At 33.7% G+C, this 26,422-nt stretch overlaps 1 protein-coding gene across 1 annotated transcript; it reads right to left on the reverse strand.

The window, feature by feature from the left end:
• Nucleotides 1-1,012: 1,012 nt before the first annotated feature.
• FucT6 (alpha-(1,6)-fucosyltransferase 8) lies at nucleotides 1,013-26,184 on the reverse strand. Its single transcript, XM_085948926.1, has 10 exons — nucleotides 25,950-26,184; nucleotides 20,508-21,133; nucleotides 17,593-17,913; nucleotides 8,668-8,833; nucleotides 6,664-6,850; nucleotides 6,007-6,244; nucleotides 5,459-5,612; nucleotides 4,550-4,723; nucleotides 3,920-4,159; nucleotides 1,013-1,491 (listed from the first exon to the last, which is right to left on the reverse strand). Exons 2-10 carry the CDS (start codon nucleotides 20,753-20,755, stop codon nucleotides 1,402-1,404), a joined length of 1,818 nt encoding a protein of 605 aa, XP_085805052.1. The 5' UTR covers nucleotides 20,756-21,133; nucleotides 25,950-26,184; the 3' UTR covers nucleotides 1,013-1,401.
• Nucleotides 26,185-26,422: the final 238 nt, after the last annotated feature.

A 26,422-nucleotide genomic window follows, 5' to 3' on the forward strand; every position in this document is an offset into this window, starting at 1 on the left:
TTCTACAATTTTGATTTTTAACGAATGGGAGGAGAGAGAGTTAAAAAATAAGACATAATATAGACGTAGGTAAAACATTTTGTGATGAAATGTGACAATGGGATTAAAATACTGAAAATCTTGTGATGTCATTTATGGACGACCTTTTACTAACAAACATAATAAAGGATTATGCAATTATCTGTAAATGAGTAGACGAGTATCAAAGTGGGACATAAGCCATTTATGAAAATTTACAGGAGATTCACAACATATGTGTAAGCTGTCCGTTTTTTCATATTACATACTAAATTAAACTCCAAAATCTATACGAAAACTACCATTTTTGATACTTTTGGTGGATTTTTTGAAAAGAGTATCACTGGCACTATCCATAATCAATAATTAAAACATGAATTTAGTGAGATTTGGTGTTTGTCCGACATTGATACCGACGAAGCTATTCAAATGAACATCACAAAATTATTTTTAATTGTATTCTATGGAGCAGACTATTGTTATGTAGATAACCTCTAAATATACAACATCTAGGAAGATTCTGTAAATCTACAAAACACCATATCTTTTCTAACGATTTAATGTTTAAATCAACATTCAGAAGTCAGTTCTTTCATAGTCATATACAAATAAGTAGGTACATTTTTAATTAAAATTATTGAATTTTTGAACAAATTATAATAAAAAATATTTACTATTTATTAAAGTCATAGAGGTACATAATTGGAATAAACTTTACAATAAAAAAAAAAATGCTAAATAATATCACGGATATCAATGGAAAAGAAGTTGAGGCCATATTTTCCATTTCTTTTTATCAATTACATTTTTGTGTTTGTTTAATAAAAAAATAATAATATATTAATTAATATGTAATCTGTTCATATAAAAAGACATAAAACACCTAAAGTTAAGTAGATTACATCTACATAATATCATTTTTGTATCAGAATAATATGCATTATAATAATAGCTAATATTTTTAATGTACATTATATTTTATAATAGGTACGTGTAAAATAGTCAAAATTTCAAATATTTCGATAATTTAATTGCAGATCATGAAAAACTGAAAAACTCAGAGATTAGATATTAATAAAATGGCAAATCTTTCTTATTTTACATATGGTAAAAAAATGTTAAATATTCTCCACGTACAGAGATAAAATCCACATTATAAATGCTGTTCAAACTCGAGTCAACGAAATGTCATTTTTAATACGCATATTTATTTATCTACTTCGAGTACATATTATGTGTAACATATAATATAGCATCTGAGAAGAATATATAATGTTTCACGAATACTATTCACTATGTGTAGACAATTATTATAACAGTCACTTAGATATTGCGCTGAGCACGCGTTAGTCTCGCTGGATGCGCACAGGGGCAAGGGCACTCTCACGGTTTGACCAGGGGCACTTCGGTGTACGTGGGGAAATCCGCCACGTCTATTTTGTCCATCGTTTTGAAGGAGGGGAAAAGGCCCACCTGAAAAAAATTAAACATTGGAATCGAATTGTTGAATCTCTATGATAAATCTTCATTGGGCATGCATGATCTGCCGTTAAAGATGGGATTCTTTTCTGTGATGACAAACATTATTGGTTCGCCTTTATAAATATTTCAACAGTCTTCTTGTTAAATATCAACTTAAATCAACCGAAACGTCATTTCCGTTTTCAAATGTCAATGCCCTCAAATAGTTGTATATTTTTGTGGGCAATAACAGTGTGAAATATTCTACAAATGAATCTGTAATGCAAAATGACTTGCAGCTTATTTTCTCCTATTTTCCGGTTCACTCTCATATACTTAGGCTTCCTCCATTTATGTACCTACATTCTTTCTTTCTTTCGACCATGTCCGATCCTAATAGGATCATATGGGCCTCCACAGAGTGGAGGTTTGTATTGACAGATTTTTGTTTTTACGAGAAATGGATGTCAGCCACTTGCTCAACATATTAGGTCCATACTCTGACTCATACACAAATTGAAAAACAATATGTGTACTAGCCAGACCCAGGATTCGAACTTGGGACCCTCGACTCTATAGGCCGGCATTTAAGCCACTCGGCCATCGTGGGTGTACCTGTACCTACATAGTATGTATAAAAAGCTACTTGGAAAAGGAAAAAATAATTTACCTTTCAACGTATTTCTTAAAATAATCACCATTCAGACCAACAAAGTCATCTGTCTACAAGTATTATAATTTATATGAACTCAGAATTCATCTACGCATCATTATACAGAATGTGGTGAATATTTTACTAATACATATGAAATTGTGAATTAATGTTAACTAACAGACCGCATTTTAGAGTCGGGTTTTGCTGTTTCTGATCGCCGACGATTACATATTGCCATTGGTATACCTATACCAGGGATGGCGAATCTATGGCACGCGAGATGATTTTGCATGGCACACATTTGAAGAGAAAAAAAATACCTATAATAATAATAAATGACACGATCGCATTGTATAAAAATAGCAGGCAAATACTCTTCAAGAATAAGCATGATGTTTAATTTAAATATATAATTCCATAGGTTGGTCCTTATACTTTATGCGTCACATATAATATTATCAGATTATCACACTAACCTCTAATTTTGATCGATTTACAATGCTTGAGACCACTGTAGCGAGAGAATGCCTCATCTGATCAGAGGAATTCTCATGTCAATTTGTGCGATAAGTACCAAACTAATTAATACATTAACAAACAATTTCATTCCTACCCACAAAAAATGACTGCACCAAATAAGAAACAAAAACTTGATGAAGCTAGTTAAGTAGTAGTAATTCTGGTAGACAGTTGTTTCAAAATTGGTGAACCGAAATGTATGGCGTAATTGAAAAAAGCGATAAAGCTATTATATTATTATGTCTGCTATGTTCTGTGACTGGTATCTAGAACATCATCATTATTTTAATAGAATTTTTAAAAATCATTCTTTCTCCATGAAAAACTGCTCGGCACGTCAGACAGTCGAAAAATAATTTTTGGGAAATTTTGGCACGCATACGTAAAAAGGTTCGCCAACCCTGACCTATACATTAGTACAGTAAAACCTTGTAAATAAAAACACGGATAATTTGAAATTCGCCGCGGATCGAAATTTTTGTGAAAAAAAATCCCTTGAACATTATTTTCATATAAAATCATACCTATTATTCAAATTTCGTAATATGAAATGAGTCCTGGCATATAAAAATATTCAATAAATCGTAATAAATATTTCATGAGCCATTCATTGAAAATTGTGACAGACTTTTAAAAACATCATAAATTGCTTATTTTATAATGGTAATAAAAATAATCATGACATTTTATGACCCATTAACACATCAGTGGCACAACTGCACTCCACTCAAAGGAAAAACAATTACTCACATGTTTCAGGGCTGTAGGTATTTAATTGTTGATTGTTTATTGGATTTTCACATAGTTTTACTAGAGAACCAATGCCAAACAATAATTGTGTTGACAAATTGGAAAAATAAAAAATATTTCGTATTTTGTATAATTCTAGATCAACACATGGTGGTAAATACCTACCTATATTACTTTATGGATTAATGATGCATGGTATTTGCACAGATTTTAATTTGAAAGAATTGTATCGGAAATTTGGTAGGCACATCTATGATCATAAACGAAATTAATGAAAATCAAAAAAAAAAATTTGGTTTACTATTACACCTATACGGCTTTTCGCTATAATGGCCTTTGTAAATTATGGTGCAATAATTTAAATTTACGAGCTAATATTTTTCGAAATACAGCTAAAAACAGTACATAATAATATATACATTGAGAAAAAACATTTATATGAACAATTGGCGATATGTATATTTGAATTGGATGCAAATAAACAAAAAAAAAATTGACAAATGACAACTGACTGACCTGGTTGGTTCTTCGATTGTTGCCTTTGCTGTAACCGTTCCAGTGGTTTCCGGCGATACCCACGATATCCCCGGGCCGCAACTGCATCTCGTGCGGGCGCTGCCGGGCATCATGGGAAAGCACGGCCACACGATTGTGCGGGTTCTGCCCGCCGTAATAGTAGATGTCGTCCAGTGATGCAAAGCGATCTGACGCATCTACGTGCAGAGACTGCATGATCTCGTACGCCACCCGACATACCTGCGTCAAATTAATTATATTGGAATTAAGAACACAGTTAACCTATAACATTGGTTTTCAAACTTCTTCATTTAATAGCATCTTTAATGCGGTGTATAATATATTGATTCTTTTTTTAATAAATTTAATTGATTGGTAATCGACTTTGTTATTGTCTTTGATTTGAGGATGCTAATTGGAAAGCGGTGGCAGTGGACCGTTCGGAATGTAGAGCCAAAGCCAACTTTGTTCTACATGTAATTCTGATTTGAGTTGCATACATTCTTTAAACCGTAATTCGAATTGTATTCTAAATTTGGTTCATTGAATTTAGAATTAACAATTGCCCTGTAACTGTAATTTAGAAGAAAACGACACGATAAGGAAATTTGTGGCGAGGGTTATGCATACCTGACTGCTGAACGTACAGACGAGGAAGTCGCTCCGACTCAGCAAATGGATGTCGAGGATAATTCCATTGAGGGAGTTATCACTGTAGCGAGTGGACACGGCCGCTGTCTTCGCCACCGATGGGTCCCCAATTATTTCATATGAGGGATACTTCTCCTTTGCTTCTATTATTACCTGTAACCAAACCAAAAATATAAATTAAACCACAGAACGGATTAAGAAGATGCGAAAGCCAGTCACATGGTATTGAGGACAGTGTTAGTTTATTACTTAATAACGGTCAGGTCATAAAATGCAATAAAAATCCGTGAGTGTCCTCAATATTAGCATTATTGAATGCATGTTTTGTTTCCATGCATGACAAACTTTAATGCATATTATTATGATACAGACATAATTTGAAATTTTAACTATTGAAAATGACATATTCTTCAACATGTGTTTAAGTGTATCCCACATTTCTCTACACTCGAGAACTATACCTACCTTCTTGCAGCTTCACCCAGAAGGCAACCCAATTCCCTCATTTTAGTGTTCCCTGGATTGAACGATTATAACACTTAACGTGGCAGAATTGAAAGCATTGTTTGTAAATGAAAACAGCTCAATATTGAAAGGCTAAGCCTGAATCTGTAAAAACAATTTTTACAGAATTCATTCAACAAGGACGTGTATAAAAATTTATTTTATATACATGTAGGTATCTAAAGAACTGAATGCGTATAGGAGGCAAGTTTATTTTCTGTAAATTTTACTTGTAAAAATATATTTATGACCCCTGGTGCAGTCCAGGCCTACAAGCCTAACAAGCCTATTCAAACGCCTATCGCATCCCAGTAACTATTAGTGCAGCTATCATGTGATGACATGACAGATATAAAAACTAGGGAGAAGAATAGATAAGATTACCTTAGGATCATCTGACGCTAGATAAATTCTTCTCTTATCGACTTTCTCTCTCAGTTCCAGCTGATTGAAATACTCCTCGACGTGCGTCATGTACTCTTCTATCGGATGAAAGGCTGCCTCCGTGCCGACTTTATCAGTGCGTCTTACGTGAACCCTGAGTTTAACATAAAACATAGCATTCAAAAACAATCAATCAAAAGGGTGTAAGTAGTGTTTTTGTGAATTAACCTAACCTGACTATTCTATCTCAAAAATAACAAAGTTATGATAAGTGCTAATACCAGTGTTATTTGAAATTCAGAATAGTCCGCGAACATGTTCAATAGTAAATAATATTGAAATGTCTGACATTTGGGTGAATTTTTTTAGTGTGGAGGGGTAGGCACTCTTTTATACCCACAGGGAAATAATATTATGGCCCTCAAGAAAAATTTCGAATTACATCATAAAAAATTCGAAATCTTACGATATACATATTTACTGTATTACATAATAAATTACAATCATAATGACACGAAGAGGAAAAATTATAACAAAAAAAGTCTCACCCAACGATGGGTCCCTTGAAAGCGAGGCGGGTGGTGGCAGCGCTTAGGAAGGCTTGGGTGGCGGGCTGCGGACGAAGAAGAAACTTAAGTAGCTGCCCCACCCACCAGGCGGGCGGGGCGCCATGTAGACGTTTGAGTCGCGGAGCTAGGTCGGCGGGCACAGTCAGGGGCAGAAAAGCGGGACGCGGAGACAGCGCGTCAATTATCGGCAGCGTCACCACTTGTGTGTACCATTTGCCTGCAACACCCACAACCGCAACATTAAGAAACTGAGCAAATCTGCATTTATGGCCAGTTGCAAGATGTCGCCATTAAATTAACCTTACTAACATAATATTATATGGTATGTACCAAACACATGTGGCTTCAGTCAATACACCTCAAAATTCTGACAACTTCCGTTTATCATTTCCGCTACTACTTATTGTGGACCAGAACACTTGATTTTGACTGCCTAACATTATTCGGCACTTAAGTATGACTAAGCATGTGGGCTCAAGTTATAAAGTGGGTGACATACAAATCGCTTACATTATCAGACAACAAAAATCTGTATCTGTAAAGATGTAGACAGAGCTTTTATATTACTTTGAGAGACCTGCATTGAAGCTTTCAAAATGTTAAAGTCACAAAGACAATTCACATGGATAGAATTACCTGGCCAGGCGTCTTTGCTTTCCCCGTCAGGCGAAGTGCACGTGTCAGAGAGCGGTAGGAAGACCTGCTCCCAGCCAGCGCGGCGATAGCGCCATCCCGCCGAACGCAAGATGAGTGTCCTCTCTGTGGCATATGCCAAGATTAGGCAGTACACCGCGTGGTGGAGCTGACATCCGTACCCGCAACCCTGCATTCCAACAAAATATAAATTATTCAATCACTAATACATATGGCACCCAGTGGCATGATTTTTAAGCATACACTTTTAAGACAAGACAAACAGTATGGATATTTGAAAATTAGTAGATATCAGTGACGAAAGGTGAAGGTAGGCTGTTAAGATCTGACATAAATCGTGCACACTAAACTTTGTTAGTCAAACATATTTGTTTTCATTGAACTAAGATTACAAAGTGTAGATAGTATTTATAAGTTTTTAAAAATCAATTAAACCCTGCCTAATCCAAGCAATAGTAGATAATAGTAAAAAAATATTCATGTATCTATAAAATATCTCAAATTATGCCATTAAACCATACATAATTTTAGATTTTTTATAAATTATACACAAGGCCTTATCAGTGTACAAGAGATTATTATGTAACTAATAATTATCGTAACCACTACTTTATATTTTGTGATCACCACTTTTAGCTTAAGGTAAAAGGTAGGCAATATTTAAATGTCTATATAGGATGCACACCACCGATGACACCCGTGTCAAAATAGTACACAGTTACCCTATAGAGGCTGAGGAAAATTTTAGTACACCCGATCCTTTTTTTGCACGGTTTCGAAATAACAGTTTAAAAAAAGTACCGATTATTTTTTATTATCTTTTATTTACACTGATTTTTTTGCTTTAACACAGTTTAAAAAAACTAAAAAGAATAAAAATACGTATGTATGTACATATTTATCAAATAATTGCGTTGCAATGGACCGCATGCCACTGGTGCATACATATATTGTCACCAGATGCCGCCCAGACATACATACGTACCAGTGGCGAAGGGTGGAGGTAGGCTGTTAAGATCCGCCATAAACAGTGCACATTAAACTTTTTCAGACATACATATTTGTTTTCATTGAAATAAGGCTACAATTTACAGATAGTGTTGGTTTGTTTTTAAAATTCAATTAAACCCTGAGAAACCCAGCCATAATAGATAATAGTCAAAAAATACATGTCTATCTATAAAATATCTAAAATTATGCAATTAAATCATACATAACTTTGAATATTCTATAAATAGAATAATATTTTTTATTTGTTATAGTTTGGTTTAGGCAGGGCTTAATGAATTAAAAAAATTAACCAAAAATATGTGTAATATGTATTTTTAATCCAACAAAAACAAATAACTATGAATGAAAAAGTGTGTACAATTTTGTCGTTTTGCCCAAATTAGACCAAAACTATTATGTTTTCGTTTAGGCATGGTTTAATTGATTTTTAAAAACCAACTAACACCATCTGTAAATTGTAGTCTTAGTTCAATAAAAACAAATACATATGGCTAAAAAAGTTTAGTGTGCACTATTTATAGCGAATCTTAACAGCCTACCTCCACCCTTCGCCACTGATACGTACATACATGGCGCCACTAGTCAGTCACTTCGGGTTCGATACGAGAGACGCGGCGCGTGGTTCGGCGTCATCGTCATTAAATATTTCCAGAGAAAAAGAGCAGTAAACGGGCACGTTTATTATCAAGTAACGAGACTGAATGAATATATTTCTCTATGCTAAATTTAATTTAAATCGAAAAGTATGTATTTTTATGTATAAATATTTTATATACTTATAAATAATAACTAAATTTGATTTATTTTTGAGTTCAAGAATTTCGTATTTTGAGTTGATTTTAAGTAATGGAACCCATCTACCATTTTTGTATGGGCACCATATCTTTTTTTACACGGTTTTATTTTGTACAGTAGTCTTTGGAACGTATCTCCCATGCAAAAAAGGATCAGGTGTATTTAAAGGCAAAAAATGACCTTGTTTAAGTTGCAGACAACTTTTTTCGCCTTGGAGCAGTCGGCGGGATTTTGCAGATGGTGAATTCTGCGCTGCACCAAATCACTGAGTGACTCCGCCTCCGAAGACCTCCATCTCTCGTAGCCGTCCACTTCTTTCATCGTGTTCAGGTCTGTTAACAGGGATCTGGGAAGTTAAATTAGTCTTACGTTAAATTATTTATTACATTTTTAAATAATTATTAGAACTTGTTTACACAGGTTATTACGTATTTGAAACAAAATGGCTATCGATACATCGATAATTCTCAAATGAAAGTAGGTATTGATAACAGTATCAAAAAGAGTATTTAAAAATAAATCTACTTCCCTGAGAAGATATTCAAAGAGCCCCAATTAAAGAAAACATAAATATTGGTTATTCAGTAAAACCTCGTTAATACGAAATCCACGGGACCGAAAATTGAAAAAAAAAAATCGAATTACTATGAGGGGAAATATACTAAATTTTGAAGAAAAAAAAAAGTTCGATTTTCATTCATTTCGTTTACAATCATAGATGTGCTTACCAAATTTCCGATACAATTCTTTCAAATTAAAATCTGTGCAAATACCATGCGTCGTTAATCCATTAATTGAAGTTAACAAGTTATGTAGGTGGGTAATTACCACCATGTGTTGAGCTAGAATTATAAAAAAATACGAAATATTTTTTATTTTTCCAATTTGTCAACACAATTGTTTGGCATTGGTTCTCTAGTAAAACTATGTGAAAATTCAATAAACAATCAACAGTTAAATCAGTCACAATTTTCAATGACTGGTTCATGAAATATTTATTACGATTTATTGAATATTTTTATATGGACTCTAAAATAATTTCGTATTACGAAATTCGAATTAGAGGTATGGTTTTATGTGAAAATAATGTTCAAGGGTCATTTTCTTGCGATATTGTGCTCTTCTTAACGAGGTTTTACTGCATTATGTTTTTAGTTCCTTGAGAATGGTCTCTATTTCAAGGAAAGAATACATGGTGACAACCCAAAAACAAAAAGCATTAATAAAAGATATAATTTTTCTGATATTTCACAACACTATAATAACATATAATATAATAAATAAGTAAAAAAAAAAAAAAAAAAACTAAATAACACAATCTATTTGACAGTGACAAATTTGAGATTATTAATTCCATAATTATATATTATGTAATACATGACAAGTCTAGTTGCAAAGGCGACACTGTTTGATTTTGGTCAATATTGAGTTAGCTACTGATCATGAAAGTGTGTCAAAAAAGCTATCGAATGCAGCATTCGTATTTATTGAAAAGTGACTCTATCTAGTATAAAATTCACTTTGAAATATGTGGTTTGGTGCAAACTCGCCACTGTTTAAAAAGTGACTTGCAAACACGCCACCGTTCAATTTCAACCAATCACAGAACAGGTAGTGTATAAAATTCATATGGCTGTGCGGTATTGTTTTCGTTGGTTGACAGTCATTATACTCCGTTAAAAAGTTAGATTTCATTGTGAAAATGGACGTGAATGTGACAACGGTTGAGGAAAACTAAGCCAGAAAAAGGAATAGAACAATAACAAACTGGAAAAGAAACGTGGCAAAAGCTAAAAGGTATGATTTTACTCTTTAAAGTAATGCGTCTTTTGACAATGAAATGTGTGCTAATTTCGCAATGCAACACATTCAGAACCATATTCCAAAACAGATCATTTTTATTTCATTTGAATTTATGGTAAGTATGTAATAATTTTGTTGTGATCATAATAAAAATATTTACGGAAAGTAGATTTAAATAAGTATATATACCTAACATATTTATCAGTTTTAATCTTTAAATATACCTATATATCCAAAACCAATAAGTACAATGTTAATTGTTTTCAGATAGGTAAACAAAACTATAAACTCAAAAAACGTCTATAATATAATTTAGTTTCAATAATAATTATTGATGTTCAGTGTATGAGGTATTTAAAAAAAATACCGGTAATGAGTGGGTTAAAATATTGATGACAAGTTGAACTGTCAGATTGAATTTAGTTTGTAGCAAAACCGCCACTGTTCACTATAGTGAAATATTTACTTATCCAGTACATATATTTGAATTATATCATTATTAACGCTAAATTGGAGATACACTTTCTAAATAAAACCTAAGGTATTTTGGCTTTTCCTCAAAATTAACCTGTGCATCGTTTTTTCTTGATTCTGAACATTCACAAAAAGTAAACAGTGGCGCCTTTGCAATTAGACCCCTCACATACAATATATTATCGAATGCACAATCTAAATAATATGTAGGGGCCACAGGTTATCGTGATATTATAAAATGTCTTCTGAATAATCTAACAATTTCCTAAAAAAATTGAATTCATCGTTGTACTTTGATTATCTGAATATATTAATATCTATTCTCTTTGATAAGAATAAAAAACAAATTTGACATCAGCTGAACTGGCAAGTTTTTAGTGAGTAGGTATCATTGAAGAACGTAATTATTAAGTTTTTATAAGAGCAAACGTATGAAGATATAGTATTTTTACGCTTCAATGGTGAGAAAGTGACTACTCGTAACCCAGTTTCGCGTTAAAGTTGACCACTCGTAACCACCATTTTCATTACTTTACAGGGGAGCATTAAAACTGAATAAAACGAAAAGTATTAAAAATAAAGTAAAACCAAAAATACACTTTGTTTAAATAGTGAAACAATGTTTTTATTTATCAGATAATGTTAACATTTTTATGAAACATAGAAGTTATTGATGCAAATATATCTTACGAGGTTACAATATACGACATAAGAAGCTTAATACTATGATACGAGGAAACAGTTCAAACTAAATGGAACCTCTCAATCCCATCTCAATCAGTTTGATTTATTGTGATGAGAGAGACATCATAGAATGCGTGGCATTCTAGATGTATTACATTTTTTAATTCCTGCAAATCTTGAAATTTTTAAAAAACTGTGAATAAACTGCCAAACGTGTCACATACGAGCTACCAACTTTTAAAATGCGTCATTCTACAATGCTATTAAGATATTTAATGTTGACACCTCGTAAGCCGTAACGTTGACAACTCGTAAGCCGTAACGTTGATTCCTCGTAACTTAAACTTTTTCCATTAAACACTGGACATTATGGTTACGAGGTAACTACTTTTGTTATTATGTTTAGTTTTATGACGTTTCTTGTAACTTTGAGTCAACAGATAGGTAGGTATTGAAAATTCCAACAAGTTGGCATTCATAGTCCGTTTTGGCCAAAAAATCGGTTACGAGGGATCAACTTTAACGCGAAACTGGGTTACGAGTAGTCAATTTCTCACCATCGACTTGGTGACAACACAGTGAACCAGTAAACAAGGTGATCATAGAGAAAGTTCATTAAGATATCTCTAAGAATTCATAAACTTCTTCTAAATCAAAATTAACTTCCTACATTTTCGGTCAGTGGTGTTCGATGTGTGCTGTACGTAAAAAATAATATTTCCAAACAATCTTAATTCAATGCACTGATGCACGATCACAATGATAGATTCATATATTAAAGTGGGTGTTTTCTTCAAATAATAAAATGATCTTCCCTTATCACTACCTACGTGATCATTCATCCAATATTTAATGGGACACTCCTTTATAAACCTTTATTCGTTGATTATTTTTAATAATATTTTGAATAATGGAAAAGTAATGGGTACCAAAATCCATGAAACCAAAATGTTTAAAAAAAAACACTAATTTAGGCTATACCATCCGTAGGTTTATCCAATTGACTCTGATCTCTTCGACATGTTTACATACTGTAGTTTAATTATTAGAAGATATCTGTATTTTGCTAGATATTATTACTGACTTATAGGTAGTATAAATGAGAACTGTGCCATTCTTGTTAGTGTTGAACTGTGTGTGCCTGATAACCATCTAAAGCAGGGATAGTCAACCTGGTTCCTACCGCCCACTAGTGGGTGTTCGAGCTTTCATGGTGGGGCGGTAGGGGTTTTTGAAAACAGCATCAGCCTCAGGGATCTCATTAATAATTCAATTAATTAAATGTAATTTCATCAGACTTCATTCTTCTATGTATGCAAAGTATAAATAAAAAGATAGATTTAACTACGGTAAGTTGTTTTATAAAGATTTATTCCGCCAAACTTAGGGAAAGTCTGACATAAAGTATTTGGTAAGTAATTTTTTTTTTTTTAGTATTATTAATCACCATGTCCTTGCTTTTTCATACAAGGTGGTTGTTAGTAATTTTGAACAACCACAAACACCCAGGCTTTGAGAAAAACACATAAGTATTGTGTCCTGACTGGGAATCACACCCAGGAACTCTCGGATGGAAGGCAAGCGCCTAACGCACTACACCACGAGAGCCGCCTTGTTAAGTAATTATTATTATACGCTTTAACTTGCTGTAGCTCTGCTTTATAAGTTTTATAAAGTAAAGTTACTTCCCTACTTTATAAATCACCATTGCTGTGGAACTGGTGAACAGAGATACAAAAGTAAGTGGTAGGTATAAAAAGGTTGACCACCCCTGGATGCTGCAGATTCTTTACATAGTAAAGAATCTGCAGCATCCATTGTCTGTTCTACCAAGGTGCAAAACTAACCTGCTATCTGCAATGCCAATAATTGAAAGGGCAGTAACTGTTTTCAACCAAAAACGCTTCAGGTATTGATATAAGTATTACTCTTGCGTGAAGTGAGTTTGCGATGTTTCATATATTCTGAAGTGGTAACTTGAGTGAACTACAAAAAGTTGCCGGGTTCATGATGCACATGAAATTCAATAATTTTTATTTTAATTAATGATTAATAAATTTTGCACGAGGTTTAAGAATGCAGGATTCAATATTGAATATAAATACCTAATATCGATCACTTCAGAAATACATGTATTTTTGAAAATTATTTTTACCAGAGCACGACTCGAACCTGTATCAATCGGATTCTGGTTAATGTGTACTAATTATTATTATGCAATATGAAGCACTTAGATTCAAATCCCCCTAAAAGGGTTTTTGAACAATTTTGAGTTAGATATGTATTTAGATAGATATTTTTGTTAACTATATGATGGCCAAAGATTGAGCTTTAAAAAATGGCAAAAACCGTCAATATGTATGATCAAAAATCAGGGTAAATTTCAAAACCTGCTAAAATGGTCGGGTGTGCTTTTCAAATACCCCTGAAATGGATAAATAAGCCAATCGTGCTGGCGCAAATCCAGCGGTTAGTTTGAGTCCCGTTGGACATATTTTTTTCCAAAAAGGGTCTTTTTGGTAGGTATCTGAGATGTTTTTAAATTATGTATATTCAATAAATTTTATGTTGTAAATTGTTATGTTGATAATTTTAGTTAGTTTAGTTTTTTTGAATAAATATATTTTAAATTTTTACCAACTACATTTATTTTTTCTCCAATAAAAATAACCACGAGACGCCTTTCGCGATTTTTTCCTGCATATTATGTTCCTGCTATATGTGAGTTTTAGAACCCCCTAAAATGATAGGTAAGTTTCAAAGTCGCCTAAAATGAAAATCATTTGATTTTTAATTTATTCTCTAAGTGAAATATGCTAAAAGTGAATAAAATGTATGAATCAAATAATAAATACATAATATTTATAGATTTAATAGATATTCTCAGTTTTCTCAAAACTACGTAAAATCGTTTAGGGGGTTTTGAAACCAGGCACTTGATATAATATACAATACTAATCATGCCAAAATTAACTAACAACTAGGTATGTAAATAGAGACTTTTTTTAAATTCTTTTTTTGTATGTTACTGAGGTGTTGAGATGTTATAATACAAAAGGTATTTATAAAAATTCAATAAGCTGGCATACATTTTGTAGTAAAATATATTATAGTTTTTCATATGTTATCATTTGTGAAACATAATAATTATCATTAGATGAACAGCCTTGATGTATATTGTCATTGATTCCATCATGACTAGGAACACTAAAAAGGCGATAAAAATAAATTGAATTCATATTCATAAAAATAAATCGGTCAGAAATACTATACATACAAATAAATGATACATACGTATTATATAGAATGACAGTAAAATTAAACTATTTTTGTGTGATGGCAACAATAGAAAAATACAATGGTTATGCATTGTGTGGTTTACAATTTAACGATAAACACAATAATCGTATAGCGATAGTAAAAAAATAAATAAAACAAAATCACTGAACTAGTCATGAAACAGGATACAGTAGAACAGGCAAAACTCTTTCGGGGAAGGCATAAATATTACATGACCCCATAATGTCCTCTGTGGTCTGTACCTCACCAGAGAAATACATAATATAACTATTCAAATTCATGTCTAGTCGTATAATTCTAATATTCGCTATCTGTAACTCTCTCTTCCATAATTTTCAAAATCTAGTCCGGACATTCGGCCAAGTTTAAAGAGGCCTCATAATCCAATAGGTTAGGTGGTGACTTGTCATATGGAAGTTCTGTGTTTGATTCCTGGTGAGGGCATAATAAATCTATGTAATTTTTTCTGGGGGTATTGCTATGATCTGTTTCACTATTGTAATTCATGTATAAATATCAACTAATGATCTTTTGCATAAAATGGGAGAAATAATGATAAAAATAATTTTAATTGGGATAAATCAGTGGTCGCCAAACTGTTGCTCGCAAGCTACCGATAGCTCATGTACGATGTGTGATTGACACATCTCAGTTGGCCTTATTTGTACGGATGCCACTAAAGTGCCAAATTATATTCGTTTACTTTTTCCTTAAATTTAACTCTCAATTGCAAGAATTTGCCTGTGGCACATCATTACATGGTTTTGATTAACCCATTGAAGACAGATTAACATGGAAAAATTTTCGACCAACAGCCAGATTTAATTTTGTAGTAAATTTTACTAAAGTTTACTAAAACAGCTACAACTTTTATATCATATGATTAATTTTGATATTTATTGAAAACTTGTGTAAGTATTGAAACAATTCAATTTAAATTCATTTTTTTAAACATGTAGGTAAATTTGTAGGGTTTCAAGAAATATCTACATGTAAAAAATAAAACATTTTTACCAAGGACAAGAGGCGTGAAATTGATGCCGATTGTCCGGAATCACTTAGTCAACAGCGGCGCCAAATTGGCCCGCGATTATCTCCAATGGGTTAAGGTGACGCATCAGTGAAACGCCAAATAATTTTCAACTGTACGCGCGACGAAATTTTGTACTCGCTTCTCATTCATTGAGAGAACGGCGAGTCAGACACACGTCACTTTGCTGCGTGATGGCGACGGGCCAATTAATTCTAAAATCGTGTAAAGATGACTAAAAACTTTACCCATTTACTTTAAAAAGAAAACATGTCAATGAATATATTATTATTGTTACTAATAGAATAATAAACAGAACATAAAATGGACGTATGTTGGATTTATATGAGAAATAATATTTCGTTTGACAGGCGTCATTTTCACCCGCGACCCGCAATCCGCACATCGCCTAGCAACGATCTTTTTAGACCGTGCCTCAACTAATGCATGGCCTTAATATAATATTATACAATAAATAATATAGTTTTCACATTTTTGATGTTCAAGGCAGCAAGGCCGGTTTCATCCACTTCAATAGGACATTTTCAACCGACGTATGTAATTTTTGTGTTTACATTTACTTCCCCCCACCGCCTGGACCATTCTTTACATTATGTAGTTGTGGCTCAACGGGCAATTGAATTTTTAAAGGTAGCTCGCACGGTGCTTTTTGTGTTTGTAGACCACTGGACTAAATGATCTTCAAAAGTCCAAACAGGGTTGCCAAGTCTGGACAATCTTGACGTATTGCAAACATTATATTATGATATGCATTTATGAACAAACAACAGCAGTCCCTATATTTTATTTCATTTCTAAATACACTAAATCGAAACAATGATTGAAAACTTGTTACAAAAAAACCAAAAAAAATATATGTACATAAAAGGCATATTAGCATATTAGCCAAAATTTATTTGCGGTGAACTTTGCGCATACCTACATATGTAAATTAAAACTATAATATTATGTAGTAAGGCTTAGCAATAAAAATGTGCTCTTTTTCCTGCGTGCAAAAGAAATAGGCGGGGGCAAACATATTTATCGCCTATGGTCGCTATCTATCCCCTTGTCTGGCTACCACCTTTCTTATTTTCTGCTCAAACTATCAACTTACATAATTATAATGCAGTGCATTTATAAAATACACAATTATTGAATAACATAATTAGTTACCTACCTACCTGAAAAAATATAATAATTATCCATTGTTATACAATATATGTAGGTATTAACTGTGGGTGATTATTACAATTCAGTTTCTACTATGAATACACAGATAAGAATGACAATAAATATTTTGCATTCACAGCCTATTATAAACTTCAATTCAATTATTGAATTATTAATCCACTTCATAATGAAATATACGTGGAGATATGATTCTTCAAAAATTTATGAAAAATTTCAGTAGTTTTACTTGACCATTTCACATTCAATTTCGATGCATTAATTTATATCATGCATACCTACTTTAAATTATTTAAAAGTTACAATTGTACCACACAATAAAGTAGTTGGTCGGCATCACCGATGGTTCGTCCTGCACCTTGGGAGAACAAACAACAGACACCCCAGATTTTTGTATAATTATCAGGAGCAGATTTAATACTAAGGCAGTTTTCATTTACGCTATAGAAAAAATATGTTGCCAACTAAAGATACCTTCTAACTTTTAAACTAAAGTATGCAGGTATGCCCAAAAGAACATGAATAGGATAAAGCCACGGATAGTACTTATCCATACAGGAAAAAAACAGAAGATCTCCATTCGGAGGAATAAGCAACAAATAAGAAAGGGAAGATATTGTTACCTTTTGTGCTGTACCCCCAAGTTGAGGACATTCTGCAGAGTCTTGACGAGTTCAGGGTTCTCTGAGCGATCGAGTGACTGCGCTTTGACGACCTCGGCATGCACAAAGTTCCAGAACTCTTGCGTGTTAGTTTCTACACGCCGCCGTATCATTTCATACTGCTCTGAAGGATTGGCCTTTTGGTCGATGTCATGTCGCCAAGCGCTCGTCTCGCCGCCATTACCCTCGCTCTGCATCAGATCCGCGTTGTTGATGATGGCTTTGTCCACCGTGTCGTCGATCTGTTTTATCAGCTCCATCTGCTGTTCTTTTGTCAATTCTCTGAAACATTTGGAAGCAATGGTTAATTTCAAAAGTAAGATTAGACTACTTACGGCCAAAATGCTTATTGATACTTGAATAAATAAGTTACCTATGCAACCAAAAATCAGTCACACTGGTTTCAAATTACATAACGGTGGAATTTAGAAACAAGAGACAGCTGTCAAAATATATGTTTCATATACAGAAATCAATAAATACAGTGTCAAATGTCGTTTACTCGTTTCACACAAAGCAAAATTGTATCGAATACCGATTATCTACACAAACACGAAAGACCATGACTATTAATAATATACATTGATATATTACCTATTCAAACCGTCCAAACGGGTTTGATATTTTTTGTGTGCATGCATCAAATATTTTGTATTGTATTTGATATTGTGTTGAAAACTGAAATTTACAGTCTGAATTCAAGGGACACTGCAGCTACAGTGTGCATTTTTCAATTAAATTGCGCACAAAGCAATCATTAAATTATTTAGAGTTTACATTAACTACTTATTATTTTTTATTGTGAAATAAAAACAACTACACATGCATTGAGTTCATAATTAATTAATTTACCGTAATGGCAACATTTTTTCATCTGAGGTTATAAGGTTTATAAGTAGAAGATAATTTTGTCATTTGAGGATGAATTTTTCTAAGTTCTGTCAGGGCAGAAATATCTCCAATGCACCCTTTAGAAGACGTACATAGAAGCACCGTGGTGTGGTGTCATATTCTCTACTAAATAAGAGTGCCCTATGGTGTATGACTCAATTACAATCCTATACTTTTAAATTACATGATGAAAATTTACTTTTTATGATATTATTTTATTCATTCATTTTCAACATTGCTATCATTAAGAATTAAAAACGTAAAAACCAGTTTTTGTTTTAGTGTATTCAACAAGGACTAGTACACGCTATAAAAACAAAATATTTCTTGGAATATTATCTTTAACTGTTACCTATTACAGCATTTACATTTATTGTTACTTGAGTATGCAAGTGCAGCCAACCATTAGGAATAAGGCTTAAATTAGATAAAGCAAATAATCAAACCATTAATTTATTGTAGCACCAATTCTACTAGGTACTCGATTTATTAGGAAAATATATACACAAATACAATTATCGTGGTCGCCTATTCATTGTTAGGGCCATGGGCCCCACATCCTGAAGCGTGCCCCCAAGCAAGGATCTTTCGCTACAACTAAGGTCATATAGGTAGGTGCTTCACTAGTGCTGAGCTAGGTGCTATGCTTGTCTACTAAAAACACTACCGCCACATTTCACGCTACGTGCTTAGGTACAAATTTGGTAGTCAACACAATATCAGTCTCAAAACTAACCGGATAGCTACTTCCCACAGAGAATTTAAGTTTAAAATTTCGAAAGTCTCAAATTCGAACTTGTTGGGTGCATAATGTCAATTCACCCATGCGTCATTATTCATAACCTCAAAATATACGCTGTTTGACATTTTTCATACTGAAGAAACATCCGCCATCTTGCAAAATCACTAGGTGACACAATAAAAATAACCAACACGTTTGTTCGCCGGGAGACTCACTAGGTGACTAATAATCACGTAGCGAGGCGCAAAGCGTGCAGTGTGCCTATCGCGATAGTACAGTGTGCGTCCGTTCGCTATGATATGTCACCTGTGGGGACTATGGTCAGGGCAAGGGATACAATGTGTTCGAAAGATTTGACCAAAACAGGCTGCTTGATTTTTAATCTCAAAAGTCATGCCATTTTGGATGAGCAAGGTACATAAAATAATTCAATAGATGCAATCTGAAGCGCAGAGGATTAACTCGATTCTACAATTTTACCTGATAACCATTTTCCAGGAGTCGGTCTGGGTCAATATTTTTAATAAGTAATGCAATTACGCCATTTATTCTTTTTGGATTTCGATACTATATCTCAAGCCCCCCCATTTTGTATTATAACTAATGTAAATTCTTCGTTCAAATTGTTACTACGTGAGAACTTCTGCTTTTAAATACACGAAACAAAACTGTCAGTGGGCAAATTATAATTTGTGTGCATATGGGCTTCTCCACGAGCAATAGTGAAATAGTATCTGAATACAAATTATGAGTTTGTTAACTTTTGTTTACTTAGTTTCCTGTCAAAGTGCCAGTTCAATGGAAAACAATTAAATATGCCCACAAACCTGACCCACCCTGTACCACATTACTTGGTCTTAATCAGGCATATCCTGAGGGCACAAAACGTGATATGACACTTCTGCAGTTGTTTAGGTCTGGCAATGTTTCAAGAGTTACTACTCAAGAATCAGGTTACCTATGTTTATTTATAGTGGGAGAAGAGCAAAGTATTACAAAAAAAAGAAATAAGGAAGTGCAGTCGAGCTTGTAGAACAGTTTATCTAGATGCTTCAGTAGCTGTGAATCATAGGATGCTATCCAAGTCCTCCGAAAATACACTGAAATATTTTTAAAGGTAGGAGTTATTGAAGTCAATCCAAATAGCTGTTAGACCCATCAAGCTCTCCGACCTGATTGTCAGAGGCCTTTACTGTATTTAAAAGAAATTGCAAAATCATATCGTTTTTTGAGCAATTAATACCTTAAGTTGAGATCTTGAAAGAGTCCTTTGAGTTCGTCATTCTGCTTTTTGATGGCGCCGAGTTGCAGAAAGGCGTGCGCCAGGCGACTGTTTACGGCTTCCGTGTCAGAGCGCTCCGCCTTGCCCCCACTCGAGCACATCATGGGCCAGATGGCCATCACCATAACAACCACCCAAACCACCAGCAGAATCAACAGCAGGCGCGTCCAGCGCCCTGCAAAAGTTGACTGCCGATGGATCAACGTCATAATGGCTGATAGGTATCCCTCTTTCTCGAAGGATGGCTTATAATTACTTACAGTGCATTTGAGATTCAAGGAGTATTATAATTGTGACACTTTAAAACTTATATTTGACTAAATAAATTCAGATCTTTAGTTTAGAAGAATGAAAATAAATTTAACTTAACATCAAAATAAACAGGGATTTACATAAGTATAATCTCAAAAACAACATAAAATATGTACATATTATACAATATCAACTAAGATCATTATCAAATGATGTTGATCGTATTAGACTATTTCTGGTGATAGTGTTTGAAATGAGATTACATGTTCCATCACGTTTTGTCATATCTAATTAAATTTGAGTCGCACGTTTCATAGTCAAGTCGCATTTTCCATCTGCAAAATACAAAATTAATCTTGCATTATCATCTAAAATTAATAAATCAACTACCACATTTCTCTAGTACATTAAAAACCTCAATGTATCGGACTACATAGGACGAGGGGGTCTCCGTTAAAACCGAAAGTAGGTTTTCAGATTGTGTAACTTAACAACGTAGTTGTTTACCTTTTTTTAAATTATAACTGAACAAATGAACAATGTTTTTAAAAACTAAAAAAGTTTAAATTTCATGAAAGCACAAAAACAGCCTATTTACACGTTAAAACATCGGCCGGCACGCGTTACGATTTATTGCAGAAAATCACAGCACGCGACAACAAAACCAATTACTGTACACAATACTGTGTGATCACAAGCTAATCATCCGCCAAATATTGTATACAGGCAGGATTCAGACAGTGCAAAGTGGGGACTCTTTCAGCCCCATTTATGTCACATATTATAAGCTTTGGAATGCCCACACCAGATTCTGCACTTCTTTTCGCTTACTCAATTGAAAATGACCAAAAAAATTGAACAAGCAGTGATAAAATTGCCATATAGGTTTGCACTTTTTATAAAAACTGGCCGAAAATAGTCCAAATATTATCTATGAAACATTAATTTCAATAAGGAAATAATACATTTGAAATAATCAAACACTGCTTTCGTGTAACAACATGGAATCTGTTAATAGGGTCCAAATATACTTATTTTATATTTTAATTTGGAATGTTATTAGAATTTATAATGTTGGGTGTCCCATGTAAAGTATTCAGCTAACCACCGTTGATTGCCAGGGGAATCTGTTCCGGGTATGGTCATGATTAGCGAAATTTCGGGATGAACGGAGGATTTAAATAAATAATTTAATGAATGAAAACACGTTATTAACAATAATCGTTATATATTATAAAATAAAGGTAATATAATAATGTTAAAATTAATGGTAATAAACTGAAGAAATAACCTGCCTTGTAAAAAAGAATCTACTTTAACCTGCATGGCATGTCAGCTTACTTTTGTTTCACTGGCATTAGTGAAGTTATTTATAGTACTCCATATGTGTCGCTAAATTTCAAAACCCACTGGAACACTTTTTCATTATTTTGAGGAATTGATATTGATATACCTGTAAGGTAAATGTACCAGTAGTTGACCATGTATCAGTAGTTGACCTTTTTTCAATAAAATGCCCAAAATAAGAAACGTAGACACGGGATTGCTCTAAATTGTAAAGTTGAGACAAGTGAAGCCATCTGTGGTCGGATTGAGGAACTAACACATTGCCATATGTCATAGGAGCGTCATAGCAGCTATTTGAAAACAACACATCACGCTGTAAGCATTTTATTTTTAATTTCTTAAGTAAATTGTTAAGGATATCAGTGGATGTAAGGATATGGCAATTTAATGTTTTTGACTTCATAATATCAAGTTAATGCATTACGGGCAGTCATAATATTGAAGTATCGATATCATTTGTAATTTTTAAGTTATATTTACAAGGAAGCAAGTTTGTGGGGGGGTTAACTACTCAAACTTTTTTTAATACTTTTTCAGTAGTTGACCAGGGTGGTCAACTACTAGATAAATTAAATAAAATTATTTCACTTAGTTTTGAACATTTTTTACATTCATAAGTATGGAACGATGATTATTAATTAGAAGTGTCTAGGGTGGTTCTGTCCAGTAGATGAACTTTATTTTTTTATTTTTTCAGCAATGGGTTTGTGTATTTTTTCTTCGGAAAACAAAAATTTCTTGAATTATAGCCCTGAATATAATATAGCAACTGAATGAAGCAGGCCAACAATAGCCGACAAGTTACGAGAAATAGCGACGCAATAAAAAAAAAGCAGGGCATCACGGAGGATTTACTTTGGTCATTATAACGTACCCATATAATTAATAATGTTAACGTTAGTTTTGCCGCAAATTGTTTATCAGCCTACCTCACCATACTTTTTTATATAACCTGCCTGCTTCACCATACTTTCATATAACCTGCCGCCCCTAGGGGAGCAGGGTCTTAGCCAAAAAAGGAATCGAGACAGTGTACCAGCAGGTAAATGCCGACGATAAAGAATGCATAACCGTCATAGTAACAGGGAGTGTCGGTGGGGCTGTCACACCAACGACAGTCCTCTACAAGTACAAAAGAATTCCTCAAGAAATTTCCGAAAATGTGGACTTTGTCCATGGAGCCCTTAAGCTGTAACAGTACCAGGAGAATCGTAAAGTGTGCCTTCAATGGTTACATCAGAGGAACCCAAGCGGTATTTAGAGAGAGTTCCTGAGTAAAAACATTGATGAGGAAAATCTTGAATTATTCCGCAAAAACAACGAACTTGATCAAGATGACAAGTCACTGTTCGCACTGTGACGAAAAGTAAAAAATGAGTTGGAAAATATCACTCCACCTGACCCGGTCAGACTCATCGATGAGACATTGCAAGAAGAGGAATCCGATGATATGATGTCTTTGGCCGCCTGGAATACTATGAATTATTATGATGTTTCATCTCCAATCGCTAGGGCACCTGTGGCTGGTCTAACGACTTGTGATGGTGATTCGTCTCCAATCGCCAGTGCACCTAAGGCTGGTACAAAGATTTGTAATGATACTTCGTCTCCAATCGCCAGTGAACCCGTGGCTGGTCCATCAAATATTTGTAGTCCATTCAAGGGACATTTTTTCTTCCCCGGTGAAGGGGAAGAAAAGTTCAAGAAGAAAGCAAAAAAGGAAAAATACCCCCCACCAGTTTTTCCGATAAACCTTGCTAGAAGTATTTCCTAAACAAAAAGAGGAAGAAAGAAGAAATGGAACGGTTGAAAAAAGAACGAGCTTCAGAAAGGCAAAGAAAGAACTAAATGAGCAAGCAAAAGAAGAAAAAAAATGGGGGAATTGAAAGCAGTCAAGAAGAAAATGCATTTTTCTTCCGGGTCTTCTAACCCAAGTGTTGACATTTCAGACTCAGCGGAGAGTGAATGGCATAAGTCTAGTGATGAAAGCTTTAAGCCTAAAACTCGATGGCTGCCCGTTATGAAACTCATTAATGAACATTATATTATAATACTTCCCAGTGAAAATCGGCCATATTTCTAAAGTACCTAAAAGCTACTATTTCATTGATGCAAAAGTGCGGGAGATTATGGAAATGGCCAGAGCGACCCGATGTACTTAGCTATGAATGGAAGGTGGTAGTATACCACATAAATGACCCAACACAAGTAAGCAAAACTCGTAATGTTTATTTAGTTCCGGAATTGGACTTTATTTGGAATATCTAAGGATTTTTATGTTAAGTTTTATTTTGGTAAGTACTGAGCATATGCGTTACTATGTAGTATGTATGTACTTAGTTGCTAAAATAAATATATTTTTGTATTTTTAGTTTGAAGTAACTAATTTTGCACCTTTTGTTACCCGAACAAAGCTGATGATTGGCTGTCAAACAAAATCATCTCCTATGTAACTTGTTACTGAACCGCCCATTGCTACCAAGTTGATTCAAGTAGCTATGGGCTAGAGTGGTCTGACAGGAAGCCCTGCGGCAACTCTGATGACAGATTTGCCATAAAGCCTTCTGATTAGACATGGTCAACTACTGAAAAATATAGTGGTCAACTACTGGAACCCCTGGTTAGACATGGTAAACTACTGAAACATATAGTGGTCAACTACTGGAACTTTCAATTTTTTGGATGGTCAACTATTGGCACAAAAACATGGTCTTGAAAAATTGAACACAATTTTTTTGTAACAGACCCTTTCTTAATTTTTGTCTTGTCATATTAATTAAGACATTTGATCCATTATGAGTAGACTTGCTTTGCCAACATTCGGTGTAATGCCAAACGTTAATCGTTATTTTTGTTGAATTTTTTTCTTAAGTGGTCAACTACTGGTACGTTTACCTTATACCTATCTTAATTATTTCAAAAAAAATTAACGACACATCGCTTTTGTGATCGAGGTCTTTTGAAACCAAAACGTAACTCAACATATTGAAAAACAGCCAAAACCTAACACAAGCTACCTACATAGTTTTTGATTACAGCAGGTTGTGTTAGGTTTTGGCTTAGTTTTTAGTCTCAAAACACCTCAAGCTCAATGATGAAAATATGAAGTATTATAAAATTGCGATATCTTTTATAATAACTTAGCTTGAGACAAACTATTCGCCCGATGATAGACGTGTATTTTCGGTGCATACCTACAAAGCAATTTTAGCCAAACAGTAAGAACTGCTGACAGCCAGCATACAGGAAAGAAAATTAAATTTCGTAAACATATCATTATTTACTATTTCTTAACACATGTCTCATTATTAATTTAGTATTCTACATAGCACCTACTCACCTCCTGAAAAAACTGTATAAACAAAAATATCAGCCTTCGTATCCTGAATTAATTACACAAGTAAGTAAACAATTTTGTTAATACAATATTAGATTAGATTACTGCCTAGGTACACTATACCTGACTAAATGAATTGTAGTTTATATACGATGTAAGCAGTTTGGAGTCGGTATTGTGATTCTAAAAACTTGTATATTGAGACTGCATTATTTATTACAGAGAAATATAACTTTTTTGTTTGATATTGGTAGAAACTCAAATAGTAGACTAGGTATTTAGAATGTTGCAATACAAATAGAAAATATTATTACTAGAGAAGAACCTGTGGTGATGCAACAAAGGTTTCACCGATGCGAATGACAATAGAACCACACAACAAACGTCTATTGTACGAGGAAAGCAATCAGGAAGTGACCACTTTCCTAACTCGTGTAATTCAATCACAGCATGAGAATCGTACTCACCGGTATGTTAGTGATGATGTTTCACTTAAATTCCCTTATTTGTCACGCAAGGCAATTTTAAACATTATCAAGTCATTATAAAGTTCGGAACGCAGTAATAATACTTTTCTTATCGACATTAGATTAAAATAACAGCACCCCGTTGACATTCATGACATTTGTTCGAAATATTTATAATGAAAACTTGTATTTTTGATTCCTTGCAGTGGCATTGCTTAGCATTTTATGTTATCGATGTTGGCCAAACTGTAGAGTAGTAGTATGGCTATCACAACACAACTGTATATTAAGTATAACCATAATGCGCAAATATCATACTACTGTATATACCTACGTTACTTACATAATGACGTTGTGAACGGGTATATTCTGCCTTCATGAAAAATAAATTATCAATTGTTTATTTAAAAAAAATAAATCAATGTTTTCTGCTACCTACTGTAATAATATAATTTAAGTAATACTAACTTGCT

The sequence above is a fragment of the Rhyacophila brunnea genome, unplaced genomic scaffold, assembly GCF_057557595.1.
Source record: "Rhyacophila brunnea isolate RB1 unplaced genomic scaffold, BYU_Rbru_1.0 scaffold_21, whole genome shotgun sequence".
Classification (NCBI taxonomy): domain Eukaryota; kingdom Metazoa; phylum Arthropoda; class Insecta; order Trichoptera; family Rhyacophilidae; genus Rhyacophila; species Rhyacophila brunnea.

Coding starts and splice junctions, on each gene's coding strand:
- FucT6 (XM_085948926.1), bottom strand. CDS start 20,755: ATGACGTTGATCCATCGGCAGTCAACTTTTGCAGGGCGCTGGACGCGC. Junction 17,914..20,507: donor TTTCAAGATCTCAACTTAAG/GTATTAATTGCT, acceptor CAAATGTTTCAG/AGAATTGACAAAAGAACAGC. Junction 4,724..5,458: donor TAGCGTCAGATGATCCTAAG/GTAATCTTATCT, acceptor GTTTGGTTACAG/GTAATAATAGAAGCAAAGGA.